The sequence below is a fragment of the Silene latifolia genome, chromosome 9 (assembly GCF_048544455.1).
Source record: "Silene latifolia isolate original U9 population chromosome 9, ASM4854445v1, whole genome shotgun sequence".
Taxonomy (NCBI): Eukaryota; Viridiplantae; Streptophyta; class Magnoliopsida; order Caryophyllales; family Caryophyllaceae; genus Silene; species Silene latifolia.
This window is the reverse complement of record NC_133534.1, coordinates 153,546,248-153,559,933: the sequence shown is the minus strand read 5'-3', so window position 1 is coordinate 153,559,933 and position 13,686 is coordinate 153,546,248. Positions and strand designations below refer to the sequence as shown.

Below are 13,686 nucleotides of genomic sequence, written 5' to 3'. Positions count from 1 at the left end.
AATTTTAATGGAGAAAATTGTAATTTTAACAGAAAATTATAATTTTAACACCAATATACTCAGATTTTAGTATTTATCTTCATTTGTTGAAGATATACCAAAGAAATGATATAATTCCTCCTCCCTCATCTCGTCTTTAAAAAAATGATATTAGGATCATATTTTACAACAATTGTTGGAGCTTGTGTCCTCCACAAATTAGTGAGATAACATTTGTAAATCTCTTACAGGTTCACAAGGGTATACTTCATATATTTAATCAGTTGATTAACGTTTACCTAATAACGGTTGGCTTGCTAGAGAGTTTGACGTTATTATTATACAGATGGCGGTGATCAACTGGTCCCTAAAGGTCACACCTATAGGACGTGTTTGAGAAATGTGGTTATAGAAATATAATTACATTGATGCCCAAAATGACTAAAAAGTTAGTCAATGTGTTGATGAGATAATTATTTAATGAAAATTAAATAATATTAAGTTGAGACGAATTAACTGTCAATTCGTAAAATAAATATAATAAGTTATATTTAATTAAATATATATAATGTTAGCTTGGGCGAATTAATCTGTTAATTGTAATTAAATATAATCAGTTGTATTTAATATCAACAAGCTGAATGTGTCATAGTGGTAATAGTGAGGGTACACATACCAAGAGGTCATGGGTTCGATCCTCACTAGATGACAATTCAACACATATTATATATTTTTGTAAAGACCAAAATAAGGAAAATACACTCCTTATTTTCGGTCTGTTTGGCCGAAAATTAGGAGGTTATTTCTTTCCTAATTGATTCCAGATTTCGGTCTATATAAAAAGAAAGGTAGAGAATTATTTCTGACCTAATACCTTTTCTGACCTTGCCTCCTCTTTCTCATCACAAGAACACAAAGACAATAAAATTTTACAAAAAATTTTAGATTGATTTCTAGCATAATCAAAGGGCATATCTCAGATCGTCTTGGGTGCAACTAATAGGCGAATATCAATTTTGATATTGTTCTTAGGCCAATTTTGCTAGGACCTGAGGTTAATTCTAAATCCTTTTACTTTTGTTTATTTATTTTATTTTATGACCTTAGATCATCTTTGTTAAATCGTTATAATCCTTCATGTTAAAGGGAAGTATACAGATTATTTCCCACAAGTGGTATCAGAGCACTAGGCTACGATTTTAATCTTGATGATTTTCATAAAAATTGTATGTAAACATAACCTGATTTTCGAAAAAAATTAGGGTTTCTTTTTTTGTGATTCGAATTTTTTTTATTGTGCCGTTTTTTGTTTGATGATATATAACCAATTTCTATAGATCATATCATTGTTTTCTGTTAGAATTACACTTTTTTCTGTTAAAATTACACTTTTTTGCATTAAAATTACACTTTTTTCAGTTAAAATTATACTTTTTTGGCTAAAATTACACTTTTTGTTGTTAGAATTACACTTTTTTCTGTTAGAATTACACTTTTTTCTGTTAAAATTACACTTTTTGTTGTTAGAATTACATTATTTTCTGTTAGAATTACACTTTTTTTTGTTAAAATTACACTTTTCTCCGCTAAAATTACACTTTTTTCTGTTAAAATCTGCTAGAATAACACTTTTTTCGACTAAAATTACACTTTTTCTGCTAGAATTACACTTACTACTATTGGACTAATGTTACACTCTCCATGGACTTGGTCATATTCTCATATTCTCATTGGACTACTGTTACACTTTCAATGGACTAAAATTACATTCTCAGTGGACTGAAATTACACTTTTCTAGACTAAAATTACACTTTTCTGGACGAAAATAACACTCTCATTGGACTGAAATTACATTTGTCTGGACTAAAAAAATACTTTCCTGAACTAAAATAACACTCTCATTGGACTGAAATTACACTTTCCTTGACTAAAATAACACCTTTTGTCGTTAAAATAATACTCGAAAAATGCTAAAATTACAATAAGTTACAAAAAAATTAAATATTATTCGTCAAAATCAGTAAAAAAAGACTGAAGTTAAACTCGTAAAATGCAAAATTCTCGTAAACATTCCTTAAAATTACAAATTTCAAAACAATATCCGTCAAAACCGCTTCGTAGATTAAAGTTACACTTTTTGCTGTTAGAATTACACTCGTAAAATCCTAAAATGTCGAAAACTTGTCTAAAAAATACGGAAAAAAACTGAAACTGGAAAAGTGTTAACAAAAATTTCATAAACTTTGAAGTATAAGATAAATGGTGGTGTTAATTGTGTATGATAATGAATTAGTAAATGTATTATTAAAACTAGAGAGAGAAGTGAATTAATTAGTGTTAAGTGTGTTTCTTACTTTCAATTTCAAGCATCCACCAAGCATGATCTAAGGGATATGGGAGGGACTTATGGACTCAAAAGATATGAAGGACTTATAAGAACTTGACACTATATATATATATATAAATATATATATATATAAATATATATATATATATATATATATATATATAGAAGGGTTCTTATAAGGCCACTACATCTAATAAGGCCCTAAATCCTTATAAGAGCCCTTGGATGGAAGGGATGGAGGGATGAGATTACATCTCATTGAAGGGTCACAATTCTCCCTCCCTAATCTTCTTCCCTAATTGTGTATAACTCTACCTAATTGTGTATAACTCTACCACCATTCTAATCTCCCAACTCACTTCCTCATTCACTCATCCTCTCTCATTTCTCACATTCACTCTTTCTCTCTCATTTTCTTCTCACCCTTTCTAAAAAAAAAAACCAAGCTCATAAAAAAAAAAACCCAAAGTAAAACAAAACAAAAAAAAACCCAAACCCAAACTAAAAAAACCACCATCCCGTCACCGCCGACCCTCCACCAGCCGGCCTCCCTTCTCCACCGGCACCCACAACAACCGCACCACTCCCTCCCTTCTCCACCGCCGCCGCCGTTCTCCTCCACCCGGCACCATTCGAACCCCACCAGCACCACCTCCGTCTCCCACCATTCGAACCGTTCATTTTTTTGTGTGTTTATGTTGTTTTTGTTTATGTTGTTTTGTTTATGCGTAAGTTTAGGCAAGTATAGTGTATTGACCATCAATTACCATCAATAGGACAAGGCAAAAACACAATCTCCTTCTCTGTTTCTTATTCCTCTAGTTTATCAGTTCCGTAAATTGAATAATTTTTTTGTTTTGTTTATGTTGTTTATGTTTGTGTCTTTGTCTATGGGTCTTTGTTTATGTTGTTTTGTTTTATTTTTTTTGTTTATGGGTCCATATTTTTAATTTTTCAGATTTACTTTATTTTGTTCTTTGTTTTTTGGTTTTTGTTATTTTGTTTTTTTTTGGTATTTTTAGATCTCGTTTTTTTTTTTGTTTATTTGGGTGTTGGTTAATTAATTTTAAGTATTGTTGGTATTTTTTTTGTTAGTGTTACATATTTGGTTTTATTTGGTTGTTATTTTTTTATTTGGTTGTTATTGTTATTTGATTTTTTGGACTAAAGTTATACATCTTGTCTATTAAAGTTATACACTATGTGCATTAGAGTTATACACACGATATTTAAATTTGGTTTTGTTATTTGGTTTTTTTTTATTGTTATTTGGTTTATTTCAGATTTCGGGTTGGGTTGGGTTGTTGGTTTTTTTTTTTTTTTTTTTTTTTTTTTTTTTTATTTACTTATTATGTTGTTATTTATTTAGATCTAGTTTTTAGATTTTTAGATTTGTTTTAGATTTTTCATATTATTTTTTTTGTTTTTTTGTTGTTATTTTTTTTATTGACTAGAGTTATACATCAAATGCCTAGAGTTATACATTGTATGTCTAGAGTTATACAGATTGTGACTAGAGTTTTACATCTTTTGACTAGAATTATAAATATTGTGACTAGAGTTATACATTAAATGCCTAGAGTTATACATTATATGCCTAGAGTTATACATCATATGCATAGAGTTATACATTATATGACTAAAGTTATACAATTTTGGACTAAAGTTTTACAAATATGGACTAAAGTTATACATATGAAGGACTAGAGTTATACAAAAATGGACTAAAGTTATACAATTATGGACTAAAGTTATACAACTATGGACTAAAGTTATACAAAAATATACCAAAGTTGTACAAAAATGAACTAAAGTTATACAAGAATGGACCAAAGTTATACAAAAATGGACTAGAGTTATACATCAAAGGCCTAGAGTTATACATTGTATGTTTAGAGTTATACAGATTGTGACTAGAGTTTTACATCTTTTGACTAGAATTATAAATATTGTGACTAGAGTTATACATTAAATGCCTAGAGTTATACATTATATGCCTAGAGTTATACATCATATGCATAGAGTTATACATTATATGACTAAAGTTATACAAAAATGGACTAAAGTTTTACAAAAATGGACTAAAGTTATACATATGAAGGACTAGAGTTATACAAAAATGGACTAAAGTTATACAATTATGGACTAAAGTTATACAACTATGGACTAAAGTTATACAAAAATATACCAAAGTTGTACAAAAATGAACTAAAGTTATACAAGAATGGACCAAAGTTATACAAAAATGGACTAGAGTTATACATCAAAGGCCTAGAGTTTTTTTTTTTTTTGACTAGAGTTATACATCAAAGGCCTAGAGTTATACATTGTATGTCTAGAGTTATACAGATTGTGACTAGAGTTTTACATCTTTTGACTAGAATTATAAATATTGTGACTAGAGTTATACATTAAATGCCTAGAGTTATACATTATATGCCTAGAGTTATACATCATATGCATAGAGTTATACATTATATGACTAAAGTTATACAACTTTAGTCCATATTTGTATAACTTTAGTCCATTTTTGTATAACTTCAGTCATATAATGTATAACTCTATGCATATGATGTATAACTCTAGGCATATAATGTATAACTCTAGGGATTTAATGTATAACTCTAGTCACAGTATTTATAATTCTAGTCAAAAGATGTAAAACTCTAGTCACAATCTGTATAACTCTAGACATACAATGTATAGCTCTAGGCCTTTGATGTATAACTCTAGTAAAAAAAAAATAACTCTAGGCCTTTGATGTATAACTCTAGTCCATTTTTGTATAACTTTGGTCCATTCTTGTATAACTTTGGTTCATTTTTGTATAACTTTGGTTCATTTTTGTATAACTCTGGTTCATTTTTGTATAACTTTAGTCCAATTTTTTGTGTAACTTTAGTCCAATTTTTGTATAACTTTAGTCTTTTTTTGTATAACTTTGGCCATAAAATGTATAACTTTAGTCGTAAATAGTAAAAAAATCAAACAATAAATATGAAAAATATGAAAAAAAAAAATAATAACAAAACCGAAATCTAAAATAAACCAAATAACAAGTTTTAAAACCCGAAATCTTAAAAAAAAGTATAACAAGAAGAGATTTGAGAAAATGAATAAAAAAGGAGAAGTAACAAAATAAAAGAAAATAAAAGACAACAAAAAATGAATTGAAAAAACAACTCAAAACATGAAAATAAAGACCAAACGAAAAAAAAAAAAAAAAAAAAAAAAAAAAAAAAAAAAAAAGATGGGGGCCGTGCGGTGGAGGCGGTAGCGGCGGTGGTGGGCGGTGAGTTGGTGTCGGGTGGGATAGTGGTGGGTGGTGGTGAATGAGGAAGAGAAGAATGAATGATTTATTTGGGTTTTTTGATTTAATTGGATTTTTTGGGTTTTTTGATTTAATTGGATTTTTTGGGTTTTATTTATTTATTTGGGTTTTGGGTTTTTTATTTATTTGGATTTTTTGGGTTTTTATTTTTTGGGGTTTTAGAGAGATAGATGAGTTGTGTGATATATGAGAGAAATGGATGAGAGGAAAAGAAGTTATAGTGAATTAGTGATTAATTAGAAGGATTAGTGAATGAGGAGAGAATGAGTGATATTAGTACATAAACACACTTTTGGAGGTTGATCTTGGCCATCCATCTCCCTCCATCCAATGGCTCACAATAGGACTTATGGACTTATTTTATCTATGGACCTTAGTTGATCCTTCCTCTATATATATATATATATATATATATATATATATATATATATATATATATATATATATATATATAGTGTCAAGTTCTCCTAAGTCCCTTACATCTATTGAGTCCTTAAGTCCTTCTAAGGGCCTTAGGATGAAGGGGATGGAGGGATGAGATTGCATCTCAATGGAGGGCTAGAAATGCATCTAGCTAATCTTCCTCCCTAATCATTCTTAATCCCCTCCTCATTCTAATCTTATTCTTATCATCCACTCACTCATCTCTCTTTCATTCATTCCAAAATCAAAACCACATCTCTCATCCTCTCTTCCTCTCATCAACAAACCCAAAAAAAAAACCAAAAAAAAAAATACCGTCATTCGAACCAAAAAAAACCCGACCACCACCAACCCGCATCTCCTTCCACTATCACCCACCACTACTACCACCACCAGCCCACCCCACGAACCCGCCTACCTGACACCACCTTCACCAACCATCGCACTACCAAACCCAACCTCCAACCACTGCCACCTCGCCATTCGAAATACCGCCACCAACACCGTCATTCGAACACAACCACCATCCTCTGCACCACCGCACCTCCTCCTGCGGCTGAATTCCTCCCGCCTCCTCTCCTCATTTCAATTTTTTTTTCGTTTTTCTTTTCAGATCTGGGCAACATTTTGTATTTACAAATTTTGGTGTTTATTATTTGGTAAAGATGATTTTAATCGGGTTACCATCTCGCCATTTTACAATGATTTCTGTTTGTTTTTTTTGGTTTATGATTTCTGTTTTTTTTATTCGTTTATGTTGTTTGTGTTTTTGATTTCATCTCTGACCAAATTAATGTTGTTTGTGTTTTTTTAAAAAAACCGTCTTGTTATTTGTTTATTTCTTAATTCAGATTCGTTTTTTTTTTCAGTTTTGTTTTTATTTTTTCTTGTTCTTTGTGTTGTTTATTGTCTTCTTAGTTCGGTTTTCTTGTTCTTTGTTCGTGATTTCAGTTTTTGTGGGCTGAAAAGAAGATTTTTGTTATTAATTTCATTTTTTTTTTTCATTTTTTTCATTTTGTTATATTGTCTTGTGAATTTTTTGTGAATTTTTGAATTATGTTATATTGTCTTGTTTTTTTTTTTTTTTTTTTGGGAAAATGTAAGCTTCCATTAGATAAAATGATACCCTGTTACAACAATTTTCAAGGAGTAGTCACCATGACCATCCTACCATTACATATCTCATCTAGCCATAGCTGTGTGTTCCTATGCCTACTACTAATACGACATTGACCAACTCTTACAATCACCTCATTACAAATCAGACTCACGACCATCTCTGGCCTCATCATCAGACCATCTACTCTACTTCTATTCCTGCACCACCAGATCATAGCCATGAAGTTTGCTAGGATCATAGCCACCACCTTCTTCTTGCAAGTAGACCGTGCTCTCCAATGCAACCACCACGCAATACAATGCTGTCTAGGCAGCTCCACCTTGCACCACTGAGATATTTTAGACCTGCAAAGCTCACTGTACTGACACTGAAAGAAGATATGCTCATGATCTTCTTCCTCAACACCACACAAATAACACACATTGACCTGCACCATTCCAAACCTCTGTAATCGATCCTGAGTTAGCAGTTTCTGCTGGGCAACAAGCCATACCAGAAAAGCATGTCTTGGAAGCATCCACTTAATATTCACCCAAGGAACCCAGGGAATATATTGTCTTGTTAATACCCTAAAATCTCGTCTTTTTTCTGTTAAAATTACACCTTTTTTTGTTCAAATTACACTTTTTTGTGTTAAAATTACACTTTTTTTCGTTAAAATTACACTTTTTTTCTATTAAAATTACACTTTTTTTCGTTAAAATTACACTTTTTTTTTTGTTAAAATTACATTTTTTTCGTTAAAATTACACTTTTTCCTGTTAAAATTACACTTTTTTCTATTACAATTACACTTTTTCTTGTTGGAATTGCACTTTTTCTAGTTAAAATTACACTTTTTCCTGTTAAAATTACACTTTTTCTTGTTGGAATTTCATTTTTTCTTGTCACAATTACACTTTTTCTTCTTACAATTACACTTTTTTTTGTTACAATTACACTTTTTATGTTAAAATTACACTCAATTCTGTTAAAATTACACTTTTTCCTATTAAAATTACACTTTTTCTTGTTGGAATTACACTTTTTCTTGTTACAATTACACCTTTTTCTGTCACAATTACACTTTTTCTTCTTATAATTACACTTTTTTTTTGTTACAATTACACTTTTTATGTTAAAATTACACTCAATTCTGTTATAATTACACTTTTTCTTGTTAAAATTACACTTTTTCTTGTTGGAATTACATTTTTATTTCTTTTAAAATTATACCTTTTTACTTTAAAATTACACTTTTTTCGGTTAAAATTACACTTTTTCCTGTTAAAATTACACTTATCTCTATTAATGACTAAAGTTACACTCTTGGACTAAAGTTAGACAGACTAATTTGGACTATTTGGACAATTTGGACAATATGGACTAACTAATTTGGACTATATGGACGAACTAATGGAGTTTACGACTAAATTGAATACAATATTTACAACTAAATTTGGACTAAAATTATACAATTTTGGACTAAAAATATATTTTTGGACTGAAAATACACTATTTACGAATAATTTTGAACTAATAATACACTATTTACGACTAAATTTAGAGTAAAATTACTATTTGGACGAACTAATGGAGTTTACGACTAAATTGAATACAATATTTACAACTAAATTTGGACTAAAATTATACAATTTTGGACTTAAAATACATTTTTGGACTGAAAATACACTGTTTACGAATAATTTTGAACTAATAATACACTATTTACGACTAAATTTAGAGTAAAATTACACAATTAGAACGAAAGTTACACAATTCATTTATTTTGAGTCATTTAGATTGTGCAATTCTAATCATTGTCCACTAAAGTACTGATAGTGTGTGTATCTTTTATCATTTTATGAGTGTAATTTTAGTCCACAAAAGTGTAATTTTAGTCCAAAAAAGTGTAATTTTAGTCTACAAATGTGTAACTTTAATCCACAAATGTATAAATTTAGTCTACAAAAGTGTAATTTTAGTCCACGAAAGTGTAATTTTAGTCCATAAAAGTGTAATTTTAATCCAAATGTATAACTATAGTCCAAATTTGTGTATCTTTTGTCCAAATTGTGTAATTTTAGTCCAAATTGTGTAATTTTAATCCAAATTTCTGTAATTTCAGTCCAAATTGTTCTAACTTTAGTCCAAAAGCGTAACTTTAGTTATTGAGAAGATAACCTTAGTAGAGATAAATGTAACATTAATGAAGACAAGTATAATTTTAAAGGAAAAAAAGTGTAATTTTAACGGAAAAGTGTAATTTTAACCCGGAAAAAAGTGTAATTTTAACAGAAAAAGGTGTAATTTTAACGAAAAAAAGTGTAATTTTAACAAGGAAAAAACTGTGATTTTAACCAAAATAAGTGTAATTTTAACGGAAAAAAGTGTAATTTTAACCGATAAAGTAATTTTAATAGATCCTAAATCACACAATACCAAAAGAAAATTTTAAATACGAAATTTGGCAAATATATATAACAAGACGGATATTAACAAAGTGATATCAACAAGAAAAAAAATAAAAAATGAGATTTCATAACTAATAGATTTAGTACTATAATTTTAACCGGAAAAAAAAGTGTAATTTTAACACAAAAAAGTGTAATTTTAACGGAAAAAAGTGTATTTTTAATAAGGAAAAAACTGTGACTTTAACCCAAAAAAAGTGTAATTTTAACGGAAAAAAGTGTAATTTTAACGGAAAAAAGTGTAATTTTAACCAAAAAAAGTGTAATTTTAACCGATAAAGTAATTTTAATAGATCCTAAATCACACAATACCAAAAGAAAATTTTAAATACGAAATTTGGCAAATATATATAACAAGACGAATATTAACAAAGTGATATCAACAAGAAAAAAGTAAAAAATGAGATTTCATAACTAATAGATTTAGTACTAAAATCAAACTATAATTTGTAAGAATGTCAATAACCGGAAAAAAAAGACCAAAACATGAAAATTGAAAAAAAAAAAAAAAAAAAAAAAAAAACGGAAATGAAAAAAAAAAAAACGGAGATGGGTCAAAAAAAAAAACAAAACATTAACTACAAAACTGAAATGAAAAAAAAAAAGACCAAAACATGAAAATTAAAAAAAAATAACAAAACGGAAATGAACAAAAAAAACGGGTCAATGAAAATTGATCTATTTTAGTAGATCTAAGATTAAAATAAAAAAAAACTCACAAATTTAAAACAATATTATATAGCAAGACGATATAAGGAGAAAAAACAACAAAAAAAATAAAAAGAACACCCAAACATCAAGTTTAAAAAAAAAAATGACGTCGTGGTGGCGGCGGCGGTGGCGGTGGTGGCGGTGGCGGCGACGGAGGTGGCCACTGTGGTGGTGGTAGGTGGTGGTAGGTGAATGAATAATAGATGAGTAATTGATTTATTTGGGTTTTTTGGGTTTTTTATTTGTTTGGTTTTTTGGGTTTTTTTTTTCTTGGGTTTTTTTTTAGAGAATATGGAGAAGTGAGATATAGAGAGAGAATGAGGAGATGTGATAATGAGAGGTTAATGATTAGTGATGAGAACTAATGGAGTTAATAAGAAAATTAGAGGAAGAGAGCAAAATTAGAGGATTAACCATCTTTTTTGTGTTTCATCCTATCCCTTCATTTTCAAGATCCAAAGGCTCACAATGAGACTCATGGACTCAAATGTAAGAGGTGGACTTACTTGATCTTATTACTATATATATATATATATGTATATATGTATATATATGTATATATGTATATAGGGGCGGGTTCAGGTACGAACTAAGTTATCGTACGAACCGTACGAACTAAGCATAAACCCTTTTTTTTTTTTCCAGATACACTTTATTTCATTACTAGATACACTTCTCATTCAGATACATTTTATAACCTAAGTAGATACAATTTTTCTACACTAAAATTTTAGATGCACTTTTAAACTTTTTTAACACTAATTTTTGCGGGTACACATGTCATTAAGCCAGATACACGTCTTATCAGATCTAGATACACTTGTCATTGAAGCCAGATACATATTTTATCAAACCCATATACACATTTGTATTACTACCGCATACACATGATTATACGACCGGATACACATGTATCTAGTAGTATCTAGTACTATCCACACATATATCCACCCTAAAAACTACTTCTCACCACCACGCACCACCACCACCGACTGCCACCACCACTCAACTGTCACCACCACCGCCACCACCACCACTCCACTGTCACCGCTATGCCACTTCCCACCATTTTTCATCAAAACAGTGTGCAGGCTCCAGTGACAAGCTTTAGAGAGGTAACGATGTACCCGCAGCTGTATGCCTGACGAAGGAAAGTTGTCTATCTTTTCTATCAAATCAACTATAGATGTGGAGGGAGCACCCACAAGAAGCAAAAGCAGAGCTTTCTTGACATATTCATGCCCAAAAATTTCAGGAGCTAACAATCGTGCCAGCTTGTTATATATATCTCCATCCTCGGATGAGCGAGTAATTTCTTCTTCTTCTTCACTTCTCAGCTCGTACCTGTCAAGAAGAAAAAATATTATATCATTTTCATAGAAACTCTTTAAGTCCATAAGGAATGGTAAGGACCACAATCTTTCTTTGCAAAAAGTGGATGTGGTTAAAGACATACGGTGTAAATCTGTTTGAGTAGCATGCTTTGTCCATAAGGAATGAAATGCTAAAGCATATCCACTTTTAATGGTAAACTCCATTCTTTGTGGGTGTCCAGTAGAGCTGAACTTTATCCAAAGGGAGAGCAATAGATAAAATGTGAGGGATTGCCTGCTCTCCACATACAGAATGAATCAAGGAGGCCTCCCATCCACCAGCAGCCGATTAAAGTTGGCAAACAACACCATACCTGTACCAATACTGTCACCACCGCACAACCAAGATGCCCCAAATCCCCAATACTAATTACGACTACCCAAACACCACTCGGTCAGTCACTCTCACCGCCACCATCCATCCACCAGCGATCACCCGCCACCATCCCGGATACATATATTACTACTACTAGATACATCTATCACTTCTCCCAGATACACACATCCATTTGTGTACCTCACCATAATCGCGTGCGTATCTGGACTAGTTATTTGTGTATCCACCATATCTACCACTCCGACCACCACCAAAGCCTTCACACCCACTGCCACCACTAAACCACCACCACCACCAAGCCCTATCCCTGCCATCTGCCCCGTAGCCACTTGAACTTACGTTAGCGATAACACTGACATCACAGGACACCTCAGTTCGAGACGAAGACATCACCGGCCAGGAAGAGCCGACAACGTCACTGGACATCCTAGACAGAGACGGCGACGCCACCAAATAGCCCAGATCAAGCCGATGACATCAAAATATTACCACCATACACCACGAGAAACACCTTTAAGTCCACGACTAGGAATCCTGAACTACCGGAAACCACTAAAAGTCGGACAACTACCTCCGACCACCCCTACTCTAATTCGAAATTTCTTCTTTTTTTCTTACCTTTTTCTTCATCCCTCCACCATGACACCACCACACAACACTCCCACAACCATCCTCCTCCTCACCCAAGCCGACACTCCACCCAACAGAAATCAATTTCATTTTGATTAGATCTGAGGAATAAAAACAGGCGAAAAATGGGAAAAAGAAAAAAAAATCAGAAAATCATTTTGATTACTTTTTCGAAATTCAATTTCATTTTTAATAGATCTGGCATTAAAATTTCAATTTAAAAAAGCGTCGTTACTATCACCTTACTATCCTCCCACACTTCTACCACGAAAATCACCACACCCTGCTCCCGCCAACCACACCACACCACACCACAAACACCAGCCACCCACAAAAAACAACTAACACAACCGCTATGTGTCATCTCGGACTGATTTAGTGATTTGAGTTCAAAGAGCTTCGAATAGTGGTCGACTAGATCTGAAACACCAGTGGCTAACCAGATCTAGGACGTGGTGGTCGGAGGAGCAAAAGGTGGTGACGAATGTTTAAAACAGTTTGAGATAAGATGGAAAGAGAAAGAGATGGAAGAGTGAGGAAGGGAGACATCGCCGGTGGAGTTGCCGGATTTAGTTTCTCGCCGGATATTGTGGGTAGGTATGAGAGAGAAAGGAGATGTGGAAAAGTGTTGCCTTTAGCGTTGTTGATTGCAAGAGAGTGGAGTTGGCGTTTCTGTTTGAAGAAAGATAAACACGGGAGTAATAAGTAATCTAATAGCAGCCTTTGATTCGTTTGATCTAAAGGCTGAGAAGGAGTTCGTACGGTTCGTAACTTAATTCGGTTAAATGACGGGATCCCGATTCTATGTATATATATATATATATATATATATATATATATATATATATATATATATATATATATATATATATATATAGCGAGTTAGGTTCTTGTGAGTTTTGTTTCTTATGGTGAGTTGTGAGTTTGTGCTTGGAAATCTCAGCCACTTAATTATATTAGAGATGAATGGCCAAGATCTAA

The 13,686-nt window shown here is 31.6% G+C and overlaps 1 protein-coding gene across 1 annotated transcript; it reads right to left on the bottom strand.

The window, feature by feature from the left end:
- Positions 1 to 7,223: 7,223 nt before the first annotated feature.
- LOC141601789 (uncharacterized) lies at positions 7,224 to 7,718 on the bottom strand. The gene has a single exon (XM_074422092.1). It carries the CDS (start codon positions 7,716 to 7,718, stop codon positions 7,224 to 7,226), a length of 495 nt encoding a protein of 164 aa, XP_074278193.1.
- Positions 7,719 to 13,686: the final 5,968 nt, after the last annotated feature.

Bases quoted from the DNA above. Each gene is read 5' to 3' on its own strand.
- LOC141601789 (XM_074422092.1), bottom strand. From the start codon at position 7,718: ATGCTTCCAAGACATGCTTTTCTGGTATGGCTTGTTGCCCAGCAGAAA.